The sequence below is a fragment of the Gavia stellata genome, unplaced genomic scaffold (assembly GCF_030936135.1).
Source record: "Gavia stellata isolate bGavSte3 unplaced genomic scaffold, bGavSte3.hap2 HAP2_SCAFFOLD_91, whole genome shotgun sequence".
NCBI lineage: Eukaryota > Metazoa > Chordata > Aves > Gaviiformes > Gaviidae > Gavia > Gavia stellata.
This window is the reverse complement of record NW_026776984.1, coordinates 12,530-31,781: the sequence shown is the minus strand read 5'-3', so window position 1 is coordinate 31,781 and position 19,252 is coordinate 12,530. Positions and strand designations below refer to the sequence as shown.

Genomic DNA, 19,252 nt, shown 5'->3' with positions numbered 1-19,252 from the left:
TGTCACAGCAGCCCTCTGTGAGGCGCCGCGCCCCGCACGGGTGTCACAATGGCCAGGCTCTATATCTTCCCAATGGGCTGGTGCTGCCCCAGTTTCTCATGGCGTTCGCAGGAGGAGGACCCAGAGAGAGCAGTGCATCCATCTGGGGGATCCTGCTGCCCTGAGGAGGATGAGAGCACTCAGAGGTGAGGCGGTGGTGGGGGGCTGGGGGCTGCTGCCTGCTGGGGCCTGCGTCGCCGTCACCTCTCATCCTGCTGCCAGGCACCTCCGAGAGGGCTCTGGCTCCATCCTCTCCCTGCCCTCCGTGGGGCATCTGGGGACTGCTCAAAGACGACCTGGCCCGGCCAACTCTTGTCGGGGCTGCCCAGCCCCAGCCCTCCCAACGCCTCCTTGCAGGGTCCCATGTCCATGTCCCGCCCAGCTCGGGGCCCCCGTGCTGGACTCGCTCTAGCGCATTGCTGCCATTCTGTCACTGGGAGCCCAGAATGGATCCAGTCCCCCAGTGTGGTATTCCCAGTGCGGTCTTCCCAGTGCCGCAGTGAGGGGAAGACTCCCTTCCCTTGTCCCACTGACTGCCCTCTTGCCAGTACAGCCCAGCACGGGCTGTTAGTGCTGGGAGGGGCTGGGAAGATCCTCCCCCCTCCCTGGTGCAAAGCCCTGCAGCCAGCAAAATGATTTCTTTCTTTTCTTCCAGCTCTCTGCCCGTGCTTTGGTTCTCAGTCCAGACCTGCACATCCTGAGGATGGAGGCAGGGCAAAGAAGGCTGTCCCTGAAGCCGTTACTACCTTTGTGGCTAGTGGGGCTTCTCTGCTAAAGCGGCTGCAAGACCATGAGGTGAGACAAGGGGGCTCGAGGGCTCCCCTCCAAGCCCTTGACTTCCCCAGGTGCCGTGGCAGAGGGGGATCTCGCCTGATGGCACCTCTGCCCTCCTGCAGGCGCTTCGTCCCCAAGCGCCGATCCTGCTGCTCCAGCTGGACTAATGCCACTGCTCCCTCCCTCCTTTCCCTGGGAGCTTGCAGTGCTCTCCTGGACAAGGCAAAGCCTCTGGCATAAATCCCAGCATCTCTCCAGCACCTTTGCCCAAGTGTTCAAGGCCCCACCTTAGCTTTGGTTCCAGAACTGTCCCAGCGCCTGGGCTCCTGCCTGTGCGAGGGGAGCGACACTGTGCCCCAAGGTGCAGGGAGTTCATGGCTCCCCCTCCTCAGGGACTGGTCTCATTCCCACATCTTCCCCTTCCTCGCCTGGCACTGTCCGTCTGACCTCCACCATCCCCCATCCTCAGGAACGACTTCCTAGGCTCCCGCATGGCCCTTTACCCTGGTGGAATCAACCTCCCTGTCTGGCTCTCTGGTAGTGTTAGAGGTGCCGTGGAAGATCTTGCCGTTCCCCATGGCTGTCCTGACCGATGCCTGCAGCTCGTACCTCGTGCCCGTGGCAGAGAGATGATTTGGGGGGCAGTAGGTCTCTCTCGTGGGTCCCTGGCAACGAGGGCAAAGCAAGTCCCATCACTCCTATGTGTGGTCTGTCCCCAGGGTGACCGAGTGGAGACATACCGGGAGCTGGAGAGCTTCTTGCAAGGAGACGATGGCAGTTTGCAGAGCGGTGTCGTGAACCGCCTGATAGCAGAGGTGTCCAGTGACATGCGAGCAGCCCAGGTGAGCTTGTTCTCTTTCAAGGCCGCCAAAGCAGCCTGCCTCTGGCCCTGGTTTTTGGGGAAATCCAGAGCAGCACAGAGATGTTCCTCAACTATTCAGACCCAGTGGAGGTCCGAAGGGGACTCCTCCTTATAGGGAATTTGAAGAGGAGATGCAGAGAGTAGTGCAGAGAGGTGGACGCGGGGCTGTTTCTAACTGAGCGAGAGCTGGGTTCAAGCTCACTTGAGGAACAGCCCTGGGAGCCCAGCAGCCCCGTGGAGAGGCCCCAGGGGGTCCTTGAGTCTGTGACAGTTTGTTCCTGGCATCTCTGCAGAGAGGGAGAGAAGGCAGCAGCACAGGGCTGTGCTAGGGAAAAGCCTCCCTCGTCTCACTGGGGAGCTGCTCGCCTACCCCAGGGTACAAGAGGCAGCAGGCGCCCGGTCTGAGCAAACTGCCCCGTGGGGTCTTGCAGGTGAGGCAGGGGCGTTCAGCCTGTCCGAGTGCCTCAGCCTTTTTCTCGGGAGTGTTTAACTTGTGGCACTTTTTCAGGGTGTGACAGATGATGTGAAGATGGCTGCTAGCGACGTCCTGGTGGCTCTGGCCCGCTCCCGCTTCCACTTTGTCATGTCTGAGCTCCAGAGCCACCTGAAGGCCATGGGGAAGGTCCCTGATGAGATCGTGCTCCTCACCTTGGGCAAAATGGCCCGCAGCTACGGTACGGCACCCTGGGCCTCTTGGTTTGGGTAGGGGTCTGTGATAACGGGGAGAAAGCACCCTCCCCCTTCCTGAAGGCTCTGTGTTGAACTGGGGGGCTATGAAGTCGCCATGCCTCCTTGCTCTGTGCCAGGGCTGGCCGGCAGCTCTGCCTTACTAGCCCAGTCCTGGTTCCTGGAGGGTGGGAACCCACTGGAGACAAACCCGCAGGGTCTCTGCCCCGCACTGTCCTCCCCATTTCCCTAAAGGGCTTTCCTGTGTCCCCCTTGGGGAAGGCAGCCCTCCCCACACCCTCTGGCATGTCCCACATGGCCCAGCAGCCCCAGCCTTGCCAGGGATCGACCCCAGTCTCCCGTGTCTCTCACTGACCCTCTCGGTCCCTCTGTCCCTGCCTTCTCTGCAGCCCTGCGGTGCATCCCCTTCGTGGGAATGACGCTGCTTGCCCTGCGTGCCATGCTGAGCCGGGTGGGGAGCGGCCGGATCCTGCGCGCCGTCTGCAGTGGTGAGTGTCCCCTCCTTAGCTGGGGTCCCAGGGTCAGGGGCTGGGGTGGCCGTTGATGCCTCCATGTGATCTCAGAGGGAACATGGCAGGTGTCAGCCCACAGTGAGGTCAGGCCTTGGCGATCCCAAACCGCTGTGAGTGTGCAGAAGGAGCGGGAGAAGCCCCGGAGGTTTCTGTGGGTAGGACGTGACGGTGCTGCACAGGGGAACTCCTGGGTCCCTTCCCATGGCTTCTGTTCCCCTGTTTACCCTGGGAAATACTGGAGGGGAACAGGCCATTGAGGAGGAAAAGGATGGGGAGGAGGAGAGAAACAGTGGGGTGTTTGAAACCAGACACCTCAAGGGCACAGCTTGGCCTCAGATGCAGATCTGGTCCTGGGCTGAGCCCTGCCGAGCCTGGGACCATCCTTAGAGCAGGCTTGGGTGAGGGTGCAAGGTACCGTCCCTGCTGCAGACTCTCACGTGCTGCCCTTCCCTTTCTCCTGGTGCAGTTCTGGAGCAATGGTCAAAAGGGGTCAATACATACTTCGGCAGCCGGGAGCAATGCCCCTTCCCTCGCAATGTGGAAGCGCAGCTCTGTGAAGACATTTACCCAGTCTTCCGTTACGCGCTGGTAAATTGGCTGGGCTGCGAGGAAGAAGAGGTAAGAAGTGCTGCTTTCCACGCCTGGGGCCACAGCGGGGATGTCCACGTTGGTGGGTCTGTCTGTGGCTGGTGGGGTGTGAGCAGAGGGGTGAGGGGAGGGAGCAGTCTGAATGAGAAAGCATCCCAGGCCGGGAGCCTGCTGTCACTGTGCCTGGGGCTGGAGGCTCTCTGGCAGGAAGCAGCTGAGTCCTGGGGCCTTTCTGCAGGGAGGGCTGGGGTGCGAGCGTGGGGAACTGCTCTCTCTCCTCTGGAGTGAGCCCTTCTGCTGCAGGGCAGAAGGGAAAGGGAAACCCCTCCCAGTGGGAAGGGCAGACTGGTGTGCAGGCGATGCTGAGTGCTAGGCAGACCTTCAGCCCTCCAAGCAGAGCCTCTCCCTTCCCTCTTCAGGACAAGCAGGCTGTGCTCAGGGCAGTGGCTGCCATGATGGAGGTCCTGCTGCGTGAGGAGCAGCACCGCGAGCATGCCTGGGAGCAGCTCCTCTGGCTGCTGCACCAATCTCAGGAGGTCCGAGACACCTCCCGGGTCAACAAGGTGAGGTGTTGCGCAGGGCCCGGCGTGGCTGCTGGGGTGGGTCTGCGCGAGTGCCACGAGGCACTGGGGAGCTGTGGGGTGCCAGGAGGAGCTGGGAAGGCCTTAGAGAAGGAACAGGGAGGGGGAGAGCAGAGGAGGCCTGAGACTTCCCCTCACTCTTTGGGCAAGAAAAGAGAAATGCGGGGAGGGGCCAGAAGGGAGGCAAGAGTCCCCCGGGCTCGTCTTCTCAGGAAGGGAGGCATTGCCATCTCTGTAGGGCTCTGTGCATGGGAAGAGCTTTGCCCTAATGCCCAGGGCCGTGTCCAGTCCCGTCCAGTGAGGGCTGAGGTCTGATGAGTGGGAAGTGCCGGGAAACGGAGTTGTCAACAGCGGGCTCTGTTCAGAGGAAAGAGACCCTGCCGATGCTGCTCTGAGGGGAGGGCAAACAAGAAGCCCCATCCACGAGGGTTTGTGGTTTTCCCTGGGAGCTGCTGTTAGGGACTCCCCTTCTCCCAGATGTGCCTTTAGGTAGCTTTAGCCTCCTCTTCCTCCCCCGTTGTCTCACAGACCTTCCTGCAGGCCAGGAACACGCCAGGATTTGTGAGACAGGTGCCACGTAGGTTCCTTAAGGCTGCAGGAGGCCTGATCCTGGCTGTTCGGAATGGGCCTGAGGGGCAGCCCTGTTCCCACAGTGATTTCCCTCTCAGCCAAGTCGCAGCAGGACTCTGGGAGAGGAGGGCAGAGAGCACCCTTTCTTTTCAGTCCCCCTCAATGCTGATGCAGATTTCTTTAAAACAGACCTTGTTCCCACAGCTCCCTGACGTGACCAAAGAGCCTGGCCTGGCCCCTAAGGCAGAACTTCCCCGCTGCATCGCGCTGCAGGGTAAGGAGAGGAGACTGGGCGATCCCCCGTCGTGCTGTGGCGGCTCTCTCCCTGTCCTCGGCAGTCAGAGGCAGCTGCCTGCTAGTGCAGAATGCGATTTCTTCCCTGCAGCACGAATATGCCCTGAGGAGACGGGCATGTTTCTGCACTCCCCGGAGAGCGGTGGGAGCAAGGCCGGTCGCGTGGCAGCCCTGGGCCTGCTGGGAGCGCTGGCCCACTCTGACGGTCAGTGCCATGGGCCAGGGACAGAAGGCAGGGGTTGGGGCTGCTGGGCTGAGAGCAGGAATGGGCTGAAAGCGGTGCACCTGCACCCAAAAGGAGCTGCAAAGAGCGGGTCCCCCAGCCGAGCTGACGCCCTGCGACAGGGCTCGAGCTCTCCTCCGGCAGTTAGAAATGGTGGCACACCAGGGATGATGCTCCAAGCTCAGTAACACGGGCAGGCTGGTGGGTGGGCGGGTGGACTGGTGTGCACAGGAGCTGCTTGTACCCAAGTCATTTCTCACGTGCTCTGTGTTACCATATTACCATAGCTTTCAGTCCCTATAAAACAGCTGTGCCTCTAGAAATGGAGTCGCTCTGGCTATGCCGCTGCCTCCTGTGAAGTCAGAGTCAGGCCCCGCTTTTCTGTCCCGTTGGTGTGCGAAAAACTTGGAAGCTTCTGCCATTGGGGCTCTGCCTCAATGCACACCTCTCCATATCTCTTCCAGCACCTGCAGTGAGAGAGAAGCTGCCCCAGGTGGTGGAGGCCGTGGAGTCAGTGTGCAACCACCCCAGTGCCCAGGTGAGCTGGTTTGGGAAGGGACAGTGCCACCAGGGGAGGCAGAGGAAGCCTTTCCCTCAGGGCAGAGCTGGGGTGCCTGGGGAAGTGCCGGCGCATTGCCCAGGCAGTGGGTGATGGCTCCTCCCTGGGGAGAGCTGGCAGAGTGGAGCAGGGAGGTCGCTGTGCTCTGTGGAGCAAATGCCCGTCCAGCCTGGTGCTAAAGCCCAGCCCTGATGGCCGGAGCGAAAGCTTCTGCCGTGCGCTTGTCATCTCTCCGCGAGCCACAGAGGCTGCCCCCAAGCAAAGGCGGCTTCCCTTTGGATTTTGAACAGGAGGACCGTAACCACGCTCTCCCCTGGCAGGTGCGGAGGGCAGTTCTGGAGTTCATCCGGGAGCTGCTCAGCTCCGGCTCCCAGAGCTGCTGGGCATGGGATGTGGTGGGGCACATCTTCAGCGAGTTCAGCCGGACCTCAGGCAGACTGGTAAGGGCAGAGCGAGACACCTGGGGCTTCCAGCAGTGCCTGGCCTGTGCTGAGAGCTTCTGCAGGCATCCTTGAGCATGGAGAGCTCCACGCTGCAGGGCCATCAGCGCCGGCGCTGCCATTGGAATGACCTGCAAATGGCTGTTCCTCGTGTGTGTGTGTGCTGATGTTGGTGGAGACGTCAGTGAATGATGAGGGTTTGCACCCGGGCGTGCCACCTGGGACTGTGGGTCTGCCTGCGCACCCCACAGGCTGAGCTGTGCCCACAGACACCTTCAGCAAAGCTGCCTTGCAAAGGGAGGGGTCTTCTAGGGACAGGACATCCTCCATCCTTAAGTGCTCACAGACAATCAGCAAAACACAGCCACTGCAGCCAGATGGGCCTGGCTAGAGGATCTTTCTGTGGTGTTATACTCTGGCCCTCCAAAGCATGCCCTGCCCATCCAATAGCAGTCTGGGGACCCGCATCCCTTCTGGCAAGGGGACAGGCCGTCTGGCAGTCCCTTTGGTGAGTGTTTCCATCTGGGTGCCCAGGAGATGAAGGATGGGCATGGCTGAGCCTTTTGCTGACTTGCTGAGGACCTTCCCTCTGGCTAGAGCCTCCCTCCAACCGGGGGATCTGTGCGTGTTGCTTTGCTCCAGGGCTTTCTAGTCCTTCCCAGGGTCTGGGAAGTGGTTCCCGAGCTGGGTCTGGCCGTTCTTGTCCTCCTTCTGGAGGTCAGTGCTCCTGGGAGGTTGGCGCAGGAGCACTGGTGAGGCCATGCCTGAGCCTTGTCGGTCGGGAGCTGAGAGTAACAGGGGTTTTGCCAACTCTGTCTTACAGGTGGCAGGAGGCCTTTTTGCCTGGGTAACACCGGAGGAAGGAGCTCTTCGAGCCCTGTGTGTGGACATCCTGGGCTCGCTGGACGTCTCTCTGAGAGGGATGACCAAAGTAAGTCACCCTGTGCCCTGCTGCTGTGGCCACTTCTTGCCTTCAGGACATTTTTCTTCGTGCTTCCCCACGCTGTGAACCTCTCCCCTCACATGTGCTGAAGCACACAAGGCTCAGGGAAAAGCAGACTGTCACTTTTGTCTTCGAGCTGAATAGAAATGCTGATGTGGTGAATTGCCTGGTTCTTCTCTGCAGCTCCTGTGGCCGAGGCTGCTGCAGTACGTAGTGCCAGCCCAGTACAGCGGCATGCTGATCCCGCTCTCCCGCTGTCTCCGAGCCCTAGTTGAGAGACGGGAGCGCGCAGGGTGTGAAGAAGACGAGGAGGAGCCTGACGCCGTGGACTCCCAGGAGCGAGGTAGAAGCTAATGGGTTCAGCCAGGGGCTTGGCCAGTCTGTGTCTACATGCACCCTGCCAGCCCTCAGCAGAAGCCTGGGAGAACCAAAGGGCGGAGCCAGGCTCTGCTGCTGGGCACGAGGGGCTCTGCCCTGCATTGCCCCTTGCCCAGCGCAGAGGCCCGTCTCTCCTGCTCGCAGCACTCTCCTGGCGAGCCGGGGCTTGTTCCTGGCCATGCTGGAGCTGCCTTCGTCCCGTGCTGGGCAGCCCTGGGGATTTCTCCCGGGTCAGCGCCGTGGCAGCACAGCTGCTCTCAGCCCTCAGCCCTGTGTGGGGCATCGGAGGCGCGATGGGCACGGCATGGCAGGGGCTCGTTGGCTCACCTAGCCTTTCTTCCTCCCCACAGCCCGGCTGCCGGCTCCCCAGGCCCTGCTGGCTCGACTGCTGGTGAGTAGTGGGGCCCGGGGGAAAGAGCTTTTCTGGCCAGGGGTGGTGGGGGAGCCCAGGGCAGAGATGCTGTTGAGGCCCGTGCCAGGATCCCCCAAGGAGGAGGCAGTGTGCCTGAGACTGCCTGGGCCTGTCCGGTATCCCACTCCTTTCTTGGGGCTAGCAGCACCCCGGGTGCAGGAGCGGCATCGAGCTCCCTCCATCCCTCCATCCCTCCCTCCCTCCCTCCCGGGAAAAACTGCAGCTCTGGTGGCAGGAGTGACCCTTCTCTCCTGCCCTCGCCTAGGTGGTGGCAGCAGCTCCTCACAAGAGCGGCGAACGTGCAGTCGCTGCCTTGCAGCTGCTGCAGGCCCTGCATGGCAGGATACACCGAGCCTTGGGGGTGGTGTGGACTACCGAGATCCCCCTCCTGCTGCAGTACTTGGAAGGTAAAGTGCGGGTGGGGAGGGAGAGGCTGGGGGGAGGGAAGGGGGTCAGGAAAATGCAGCTTCCCAGCGTGACGGAGGAGAATTGTCCCCAGTTCCCCAGCACTTGCTCTGCAGCCTTTCCCCTTCCAGGGAGCCAAAGCTGAGGCTGGGGGCAGCCGTCCCCCAGTGTCGATTTGGCCCAGGGGATGGATGGGGCTGTTGATGTCCTTTTGGAGGGCAGGTCTTGGCGGCACCCCCATGTCCTGGCCGGGATGGTGTTTGGGGGAGGGACAGGACTGGTGCTCCTGGAGGGGGTGCAGCCCCTGGCTTTGGAGAACCAAGTTGCCAGGCCAGGCCAGGTTTGCAGCAGCTGTCCTTGGCAATAGCCTGGGAGAAGAGCTGCAAATGGGCAGAAAGTGGTGGGTCATTAAGGAGAAAATGTGTGTTGCCAATGCACGCTGGCACGCAGTGGTCGGAGTTGTTCTGGGAGCTGCAGTCAAGCAGTGGGGATCTGTTGTGGACAGCACGTCCTTGCCCAGCTTGAATCAGTGGCCCTGACAAATGTCCCTGGGATCCCTCCTGTGTCTTTGGCCTCACAAGGGCTTTGGTGTAGGTGCTTGTAGGCCCTTTCTAGCCTGATGGCCTGGGAATGTTGGGAGGTCTGACCGCAGAGGAGACCACAGGGCTCGTCTTTGGTGTGAGCTTAAATAGCAGCGACGGCTTTTGCTTCCTCTTGCTTTCTAGGGAAAACCAAGAGGTCCCTGGACTCTGCAGAGTGGGAGCATTGTGTGCTCAAGGTACAGCATCCTTGGGGGGTGTCACAAATAGAGGGGGAGAAGAGGGAACAGACAAAGTTGTGGGAGGAAGCTCGGGGCTGCCTGTGTAGGCAGCAGGAGTTGGGGGCACCTCCTGAGTGCCCTGTGCCTCCCCCCGCAGTAGGTGCCTGCCCGCTCAGAGGAGCTGCTGTCTGCGCACGTGCCACGGCTGATGGCTAATGCCCTCTATCGCTGTGGCACACGCCTTAGCACTGCCTCCTCCTCTATGTCTGGCATGCCGGGAGGGTCTCGCCTGAGGTGTTAGGAGAAGAGGGAGGCTGGTGAAAAGAGGGCTGGGTGGGGCAGGGGAAGAGTCTGCCGTTCCCAGTAGCTCCCCTCAGCAGTGTCCCGGGACATGCGAGCGTAGAAAGCATCCTGGCCAAGGGCAGGGGAACACTCGCTTCCTCTCTGTTCCCCACAGTTCCTGCGAGCGTCACTGGAGCCCATCGAGGACAGGGCCTGGACCATGGGCCTGAGCCAGGAGCTGAGCCAGCAGCTGGGCAGCTCTGCCCCCGGCTCCTGGGAGAAGGTGTGTCTCCTGCCCCGCGCCAGGGCTGGGGCTCTGCCCACGCAGGCGGTTTTCATTGCTTCCCCTTCTCTTGCCCCCAAAATGCACCTCCCTGGGCTACTCCAGTGGCTGGCTACCACCAGGGGTGGTCGGGTCTGTCTGGGGCCAGACCTTTCCTGACAGGTCGGTCCATGACCACATCTCGGACGTGGCCTCCTCTCTTGCAGCTTTTCCTGTACAAGGCCCTTGGGACAGTGCTGGCAGCTTGTCAGGATCTCAGACACGTCCAAGGGCAGGTGCTGAGGTTCCTGCAGGAGACAAACCCTGTGCAGCTGTCTGAAGCCCAGGTGAGGTGATGTTCCTGTCCTGCGCATCCCCTGCCTGTTCCTGGGGGAGAGGCAGGGCTGCTCCAGACCTCGATTTCCCCCTTGCTGCCATTTCCCCCTTGCCGCAATGTCCTGCCTGGCCGTTGTTGCTGGCCATGGCCGAGTGCCTGGGCTGGAGCCAACTCCCTGTTTCTCTGTGGTTGCAGGGAATGATTTCTGTTGTGTCCCACACGGCTGAGAGCCACTTCCATCTGGTCTTGGACACGGTGAACATGTTCTCCACCGCTTTCACCAGAGGCTGGTTTTATCAGACTTCCATGGGCTGGAAGGTAAAGGAGCCAGGGTTTCCCTGTTTGGCTTTCCTTTTTTGGCCTTCTTTCACTTCTACACCTGCAGCAGCCAAGTTGTGGCAGCTGCCTTTAGATAAGCATTCGTGTAAGAGCTAGCCGAGACCTCTGTTTCAGAGGGGACGTCCTGGCATTGGGGCCCCTGAGGTGTCTTTGGAGAGGAGGGGGTTTGACACCGGGTGGATCAGAGCCACCCAGCTGGGGCAGCTGCAGCGGTTGCTTGCTTGCAGCCACCTTGCCCCTGACTTAACTTCAGCAGGAGCTGGCGACAAGGGGGTGGGCACGGTGTGACACTCTGACCCTTCCCCAAAGCTGAGGGCCAAGAGCAGGAGCCTGGTGAAGTCTCGCTGGCTCTGCTCCCCACCTGGGGGCTGTGGGGAAGCCTTTCAGGGCAGGGCAGGGCCCTACAGAGAGAGCGGTGCAGCCTGGCCTGGGGAGGTGAGCAGAGTGGGCTCATCTGCACCCCTGACGAGCACGGGCTGCGTGTCTGAGCAGGACCGTGACAGGCTCTGTCAGATACCTTTCCACAGAAAGGTTCCAGGCAGCTCCCCGACCTCTCAAATCAGTGGTAAAAGAGCCAGCAGTGTGTGCGATGCTGGCTGTACCTCATCCCCATCCCCATGCGAGATCCCAAGCTGTGGGATGGGAACAACTTCTGGCCTTGGAACTCGCAGCTCGAGGAGTGGCCTGGGGAGCTGCTGGGAGGTGCCCAGGGAAACAAGGAGCTGGTGAGGGTGCAGGGCAGGGCCTGCCGCAGGAGCCTGCCAGAGTCCCGGGGCTGACCTCTCAGGGCATCTCTGTTGACACAGGTCCAGCAGCAGCAGAAGATGGAGAGCGCCCAGGCCATTCGTGCTGCTCTGATGTGCACCTACAGCGGCATTGCACTGCGTGCCCCCAAGGAGCAGCTGCTCACCCGCGTGGATAAAGAAATCGTGGGCAACATCCTGCGGCTCTCCAGAGCTAAACAGAGGGTAGGAGCATGGGGCACACAGGGCAGGGATGCCTGGGTGTCGCAGCTTCAGCCCCTTGGGGCTGGGGTGCACCGAGGTGGACGGTCCCTTTCTAAAGATCTCCCAAGGAAGGGTTTGTCCTCAACGTCCAGATCCAGCCCCCCATGGGTTTCCCCTGCCCATGCTCTTCTTCCACCTCTCAGCCCTTCAAAGAGTTGAAGGGGTGCTTTGCTCTCTTTGGCCTCAGGACTTGCAGCTCAAGCTCGCCCTGGTGCAGAGCATCACCGAGGTCAGCTGTGCCATCCAGGCTGTGGGCGACTGCGGCAGCTTTGAGCTGTCCTTAAAGCAGGAGGCAACGTGGACCTTGCTGGTGAGTGCCTGTAGCCGGGGCGGTCGCATGGGGGAGTTTTGGGCTGTGCCATCGGACTCGTTACCCCAGAGGCACGATGGTCTCTGGGCTTCACGTGAGCTCCTGGAGCTGTGTCCGGAGCTGGTGGGGCTCTTGAGTGCTGGTGCTGGGTGGCTGTGGCTGGGGAGCAGGGTCCCTCCTGCAGTGCCTTTGGGGATGCGTGGGGGTGACGGGGCAGTGTCTGCCCAGGCCTGGCAGCAGAGCCTGTCCCCAGGGGAGGCGGGAGGGCTGTCTCGTGCCCCTGCCAACTCTGTGCTTCTCTCTCTGGGACTTGCAGGACTGGATCAAGGGGGAGCCCTGGGACTCCCTGGTGTATGGAGTGTTCCAGGCCCTGGAGGAGTTGAGGTGAGGTCTGTTCCCCGGGCTGTGGGGACTCCCAGTGTGCCCCATCCCAGCTGGCTGGGGCAGCCCCAGTGGCCTTGAGCATGGGGCCGGGAGCTGCTGGGGCTGTGGAGTGGGAGGGTGTCCCCCATGTCGGGTGTCTCCCACAGGAAGGGAGCCCCCGGGGTTCCTTAACCTGGGGGCAGGGGTTTGCCTGCTGCCTGGGAGGAGGCAGGAATTGCTGGCGCTGAAGGCAGTGCTTGCTGGCGTGGGCGGGGGTGTGTTGGATTTGGGGCCCTCGATTAGGAGGAACCCAGATGTGGTTTGAGCCACTCTGGAGACAGTAAATCTCCTTTGTGTTTTCTCTTCCTTTTTCCTCTGGCCAGCAAGCTGAGGCCACCTCTGAGGCGGGAGGAAAATCACAAGCTGCTGGCAGTGTGCTGCCAGACTGTCTTGTCCTGTCCTTCCAAGGAGCAGATGAAAAAGGGCAGGAAGACAGTGAGGGCAGCTGTGAACATGCAGGTACCCGCTGGCCAGTGCCTGCCCACCCCTGGGTCAGGATCCCACCTCAGTGCGCCCCGGCAGCCCCCATGATGCAGAACCTCAGCTCTGCTTTCCTGCTTTCAGCTTCTGCACAGGAGATGCGTGGAAGATCTGGGCCATCTCCTAGAAACCTTTCTGGAGGCAGAGGTGACCTCTGCCTGCTTTGATGACATGGTCCATGTGAGTAGCCGTGGGGCAAGAGGGAAAGTGTTTCAGGGGCAGAGAGTGGAGGCCTTAGAGGGTGTTAGGAGGTGGATACCTTTCCTGCGGGAATGTGGGGCTTTGGCTCCTTGCTCTGAGGCTGTGCGTCTGGCCGGGGCCAGGGGCTGAGCTGGGGGACGGGAGCGCCCGGCCACTGCAGCCTCAGGCCAGGCAGAGCAGTGGGCCCTGTTGGAGGGAAAGCCCAGAGCCAGCCCTGAGCTGGCTGAGAGCAGCCTGGAGGAAGGCTGGAGTGGGGAGACGCTGGCAGTGTAGCAACAGCAGCCTCAGGGCAGAGGCAGCTGGAGGGAGCGAGGCAGTGGAGGCAGCAGTGCCAGTGCTCGGTGGGGCTGGGGTTGGCACTGGGAAGGGGCCAGAGAAGGAGGGAGTTGGAGAGGGATCTCCGGGAGAGAAAGATGCCTGTTGTGAGAGAGATGCACCCTGCCTCAGGTCCTGAAGGGCTGGCTCACCTCAGCCAACGAATGGGAGCGGGAGAGAGCCCTGCAGGTTTGTGCCCATGTGCTGGGAGCTTGCAAGGAGCGATTCGAGCTCATGGTGAGTAGAGCCCCCTCGCGTGCCCTGGCGCCCTTTTCCCACTATTCATGGCCCCAGAAGGGAACCCTGCCCAACTGGGTGCTGGGTTTTGGGGCTCCAGGGATTACGGGGCAGCCCTTCTGCCTGCCCCTCTGCCCGGTCGCTGCTCAGGGAGCAGGATGGGCGATAGAAGCGAGCGGGTGCTGGGGCTGCCTGCGACCCTTTTCCTGCTGCTCTGCCCTGCAGAGAGGACGTCCTTGCAAGCGGTTCGGCTCCCTGGTGGGATTGCTGGCAACTCTGACCAGCGACTGCCTGGCCACGTCCCGCCAGAGGGCATGGGTCTGCCTTGGCTACCTTCTCCAAATGCAAGGTAAGGAGAGTGGGCGCTTCCCAGCCTTGCTCAGCCTGATCCTCCCTCCCTTCCCGGCCTGGCACCACTGGGATCCTGCAGGGCCAGGCCCTGTCCCCAGGAGGGAAGCGGGAGGCAACGTGCTTGGCTGGTTTTGTGCCCCCACCCTGTTAGCCCTCTGCCTCCCTGGACATGTCAGGAAGGATCCCTGGGAGAGGGTCGCTGAGTCCCACCTCCGCAGCGCATGTGTGCGGTTGGTCAGGGCCATCCCCCACTGCTGTCTGAGAGCAGGACATTGCCACCAATGCTGGGGACTGTCCCCCTCCATGTCTGCCCCCCTCCATGTTCCAGGAGAGACAGAGGGTGGTCAGACAACTCGCTCAGATGAGGCCCCTGACATTCCAGAGGGTGCCTTCCCCCTTGCTCCCTGCCTTGAGCCTGGAGAGACAGGCAGCTCCCCAGGCAAACTATCCAAACTCATCGCCGCCAGGGAAGAACTCTCCTGCTGAGCACAAGAGAGGAAACCAATTTGCTGCCCAGAGCAAACTGGGCAGGGAAGAGGGATCTGAACTGCAGGCCCGGGGCGTGCCGCAAAGGGTTGTGTTTGAACCGTTTCCTCTTCAGGCAGCAGGGTCTGCCTGTGCTGAGGCAGTCACGGGGAGGTTTCCTGCCTCCCAGAGACAATGGTGGCCTGTGTGGGAACAGGGGACACAGCTGCTGGGATCAGAGGCCAGTAGCTGCTGAAACCCTGAAGCCCCAACAAATGGTTCGAGGAGGAAGAGGGCTCTTTCCAGCCCGGGATTTGTCAGCCATTTATCGGGCTCAGGAAATCCTGCTGCACCGAGTTCAGGAGGGCCCTGGGTTTCCCTGTGGCTTTCACTGCCACCCCCTGGGTTCTCCTTTAGCAGTATCTAGGGCCAGAGGTTGCCTTTCTGTGGGCATGACTCCCCTTTTCTTCTGGTGTTTGTTCCAGCCAGGACCATGGAGGTGGTGCCTCAGGCAGATGAGATCAGGTGCCTTGGTGAGGAGCTGAACAGCCCAGACACCGTGCAGACCTGCGCCAAAATAGCAAAGGTAACTGGCCCCAAAAGAGCGGGGTGGGGGCCCAGCTCCTGGGCTCCTGCACATCTCCCTGCTCCCCTCCAGCGTCCCTCGCTGTGTCCAGAGCAAGCTGTCCAGGATGGCTGTTGTTAGCAAGTAGCAGGAGGCTTTGAGACAAGACTGTCCTTCAGGCATGCTGGAGCAGATACCGTATATGTGTGCGTGTGTGATTGCTCTTGTCAGAATACAAATTTGGTACATAATAAGCAAACAACATGGGGGGCGACACTTCCCAATCGGGTAGCTGCATCAGATGTAAACAGCACTGTATGCATAGCAGGAGGAAAAAGTGATTGCCCCCTGCACGACTGCCGAACTAACAGTTCTGTCAAGTTTCCTTTCCATTCTGAATTGCTGGAGCAGAGCTGTGACGTGGTCTCTCTTGTTCCTGACTTCTCTCCAGGCTGTTTGCAAGTGCATCCCTCCAGCGCAGGCTACGGACTTTCTGACTGCGGTCCTGCCCAGCTTGCTGCACGTCACACCCACGTGTGTGAAGCCACTATGGAAGTGGGTGTTCATCTTCCTGGTGGAATGCAGGAAGGAAATAGTCCAGGAGGTAAAGGCGACCTTTTTCCCATTTGACTTTGTCTTTGCTCCTGTTGGCTGTTTAACGACACCCTGTGCAGTTGGCACAGGCTCAAGAAATGCCACCTGTGTGTCGAGCCAAGGGGCTGCTGAAGGAGTCAGGTGCCCTTGCAGAGGCCCTGCAAGGCGACTTCAGGGTCTCAAAGAGCGTGTTTGGTTTTGCTCTTGCATCGCTACACACATGTGGGGAGAGTTATTCAAGCGTTGGGTGTGAAACGTGCCCGTGTCCTCTGTGTGCACAAGGGCACGCAGCTGCTCGTACGGTTGGGCCCAGGCACATGCAGTGACTGAGTCTGTGCGTGTGAGCGCGTGCATGTGTGCGTACGTGTGCACAGTTGCCAAGAGCACACCCAGCTCCAGACGTGAGCCAGGGCCAGGCAGGGTGGAAGGGGTGAGGTTTCAAGCTAGGTCTGGACTCTGTCTCAATGGAGCAGGCACTGCTCCTGTGCTGAATGACTGTGTCTGGGCCCCGCAGGAGGGGGTAAAGGATGCACCGAGCCCTTCTTTCTCCTCCATTTCCATTCAGGTGCCAAAAATCCTGAAGACCCTTTGCACCTACATGCGGCAGAGCACCCACAGGCCCTTCCTGCTCTGGGCCGTGTTTCTCCTCGCCCACTTTCACCAGGAGCCCGTCATCAGCAGTCTCCTCCGGAAAGGTCTGCCCATGGACAGGTACGTGCACCAGCCACTTCCCCACTGTAGTCAAACAGAGACCCCACAGCTTGCGTGCACTGGGGTGGCCCAGTTAAGAAGCAGGTCTTTTTTCTGCCTGAGCTATCTTGAGTGTTGCAAGACTGTGTGCTTGTGTCTCTGCCGTGACTGGGGCGTTGTAAGCCCCATTGCAGAGGAGGAGAAGGTTTGAGGGCACTGCAGGACTGCGAAGATACGGGCTCAGGGGTGAACATCTGTTCCCTTGCAGTGACGTGGTGGAGCTGTGGAGGAGCCTGGGGAGAAGCACCATTGGCATTCAGGTCCTGAGGTGCTTAGTGGAGAAACTAAACAGAGCACGAAACAACTGCCTGGGGACCAACTCCTCCGCTTGTGAGTGGCACAACCATGAGACTGCTCTGGAGACTTTGATGGTACGTTCAATGGCAGACACGTTTCTGTAGCTTTGCATCTGCTTTGTAACTCCTGCTTCGGAAAAGGGGGAGTCAGGTGCCCTTTGCAGATGCCCCTGGAGACTCCCAGGGCGCTGTGCTGGGCCGGCCTCAAGCAGTGTGGGGAGCTGGGACAGTGTTGTGCTCCTGAGCCACAAGGCTGTCGCAGAAGTGACAATTGCGGACAGTAACCCCCCTGCCCCAGGCAGGCAGGGGAACCAGGCTGGTGGGAAAAGGCCTTGCCTGAAGAGGGGCTTCTTGGTCACGTTTCTCTGCAGATCACCCGTGCCATCTCCGAAGTGGTGCTTGCCCTGAGGAGCACAGAGGAGCTCAGGCAGCTGCTTCCCCACCTCCTTCCCAGCCTCCTGAGGTGGGCCAGCGAAACCCTGGGCGAGGAGCGGCTGCTTTCCCCCCTGGGAGAAGGCGGAAGACAACTGTTCCTCAAGGGCCAGGTGCTTGAGGAGAAGCCGTGCAGGTAAGGAGCCGAAGGGGCAGATGGAGGGGCTGGCTTCGGTTCCCCTCGCCAAGGCACGTGCCTTTGTGGGGTTGAGGGAGGGCTTTGCCTGCCCCGCTTCCTAGATGAGCAAACTGCTCGTCGTGGTTGGGTTTACTTCTGCTCCTTCATGGGGAAACTCCAGCTCCCAGGCAGGAAGGTCTGAGACAGCTCGTGCTGTGGACGGCTGTCATCTTGCCTTCTGCATACCCTTGCATGCACGATAGCTTTGCACTCCCTCAGCGGACCCCCACCGGGGGGGAGCGTGACTCTTGCGGGCAATGGCATCATTCTTCACAAAATGCTGGTGGGAAGAGGTATTAGGTGTTGCCTTGGTTCTCTAGCATGGAGTCAGTCCAGGGGCGTGGAGTTTCTTCTGCTTCAGTGGGTTTGGGGCATGATGAAAATGCCAGTGTCGTTAGCTGCAGTCTACGAAGCATCATTCCCGGGGTATTTAGCTCTGCTAAAGAGAAATCTTCCCCTAAACTGCAGTGATTTGATCTTTCTTTGGTTTTGTGGTGCTGCTGCTGTTTTGATTTTTTTCTTGTTTTGTTTGACTGTGTTTTGACTGGGTTTGTGTTTTGTTTCTTTTGCCAGGGTTTTCCTTATGGCTTTAGAGTTGGTGCTAGGCAAATGCATGGCAGAGAAGTGGATGCGGCTGCTCATGAATCGGGCAGCGTGGGCTCTCCTTGAAGACCCCCTGACCCATTCTGATGGGGTGCGTCTCCTGACCAGGTAAGAGTCGCAGGGATGCACATGGCTGCCTCCTGCGGGGCTGTGCCCAGGGAAATGCCTGCAGGACCCTTCCAGCATGCCTGGGAAGCCGTCCTGAGCTGAAGAATAGTATCTGCATTGGTGTACATGAATTTTGGCAACCTGGCCTTCCTGGGTAACTGTGTGTCCCTCGCTTGTGCTCCCTTGCGCAGCGTCCTGGTCCATGCTGGGCTTCTATCGCCCTGTCTGAAGCAGACCCTCTTCCCATGGCTGGATTCCTGCTCAGTTAAGCTGCGGGTGACAGCTACAGCCTTCTTTGCTGAGGTAAGGCAGGGGGTGGGGAAGGAAGGGTTCAGAGGGTTTTAGTGAGATCCGGCTCCTTGGGACGTCTGTTTTTGTGGGAAGATCCCTGGAGCGGAGCAGACAGGGGAGCGCCTGGCCAGGACCAGGTCCCCACAGCACTGCCTGTGTCCTTCCAGCTCTCTTGGGACTGCAGCACAACAAGGACCCGCGAGTGAAGCAGGCGCTAGAGGAGTCTCTGCACGATACCTGTCCCCAGCCAGCACCAAGGAGTTAATTAAATAAAGCTCAGCACAAGATGCCTAAAGGGCAGTGTATCTTTTTTCCACCGATGGCACCCTTGTGCTTGGCGGGACCACATGTGGGTGACACCGAGGCTGGGGGCTGCCAGCTGCATGGCCCCTCCCGGATCTTCGTGGGCTGGGCACAACGCAGTCATGCCGGGACAGACCCCAGAGCAGGGGTCTCCCCATGGGGTCCTGGGGCCTTGCCGTGCCCTCCCACTGCCCATGGGGATCCCCTTGCCACCCCTCCCACCACGGCACGACCACCTCTGGCACCAGCAAGGGCTGGTGCAGGGAACAGCCCAGGGAACACCCTGACCATACCACCACAGCAGGCTTTCCCCTCCCCGGTGTCCTGCCATGCTGGGCCCCCCCACAGCACTTGCCCAGGGACAGAGTGGGGGGGTATCAGGGGAAAAGGGGGGCACTGGGGGGAGTAGGGGGCACTGGAGGATGGGTGGGGAGAACCAAGGGAGGCACAGCAGTTTAGAGGGGTGTGGTCAGGGGGCAGAAGGGTGGCACTGGGGGACAAGTAGGGAATGTCGGGGGGATCTTAAAGGGTCAGCTATGGCTCAGGGGCTGAGCAGAGGGACAGAGTGTAGCAGAGGGCTCTGGCTGGCCCATCAGACCCCTGCCCACTAACACAGGCCCCACTGGTGCTGGTCCCCAGCCCCGGCGGGCCTGGGCACATCTGCGTGGGGCAGGGGCAGCTCCACACAGGGAGCCCACCAGCAGAGATGCAGTTTCATCCCTCAGGCTGCTGGGCACCCTGGCCCCGCTGTGAGCCCATGTAAGCCTCTGGTCCCCTGTCCCGGGGGTCCCACCATCCCTGTGTTCCTAACTGAAGACCCTGCAAAGATTGCTCAAACACGTGCTCCTGCCTTGCACAGTCACGTTCCTTGACAGAGGTGGGGCTGGAGCTGGAAGAGGGAGTCAAGCCCCTGACTGGGTGGAACACCAGGCCTGGGGAGGGTCCTGCTGTGGAGGGGGCACCAGCAAGGGCCGAGGTGCTGGGGGTTTCCCTGGGCACCAGCTGTGCTGAGGGCTCTGGTAGTCCTGGGAGGTGAGTGTGCCAGGCACGGGGCAAGCGACTGAGCTGGACCTTCTCCAGCAGCAGGCATTTGTAT

General features: G+C 60.6%; 1 protein-coding gene across 1 annotated transcript; it reads left to right on the top strand.

Moving 5' to 3' along the window:
• Nucleotides 1–141: 141 nt before the first annotated feature.
• LOC132321564 (maestro heat-like repeat-containing protein family member 2B) lies at nt 142–18,134 on the top strand. Its single transcript, XM_059835056.1, has 34 exons — nt 142–185; nt 695–834; nt 1,533–1,655; nt 2,184–2,349; nt 2,752–2,850; nt 3,341–3,492; nt 3,882–4,025; nt 4,818–4,887; nt 4,999–5,112; nt 5,595–5,668; nt 6,010–6,129; nt 6,953–7,060; nt 7,256–7,415; nt 7,801–7,841; nt 8,128–8,269; nt 8,993–9,045; nt 9,485–9,592; nt 9,799–9,918; nt 10,104–10,226; nt 11,054–11,215; nt 11,442–11,564; nt 11,881–11,948; nt 12,311–12,446; nt 12,552–12,647; nt 13,116–13,220; nt 13,446–13,569; nt 14,522–14,622; nt 15,053–15,205; nt 15,761–15,906; nt 16,154–16,316; nt 16,613–16,809; nt 17,425–17,562; nt 17,754–17,865; nt 18,021–18,134. Exons 1-34 carry the CDS (start codon nt 170–172, stop codon nt 18,057–18,059), a joined length of 3,936 nt encoding a protein of 1,311 aa, XP_059691039.1. The 5' UTR covers nt 142–169; the 3' UTR covers nt 18,060–18,134.
• The last annotated feature ends 1,118 nt before the right edge of the window (nt 18,135–19,252 follow it).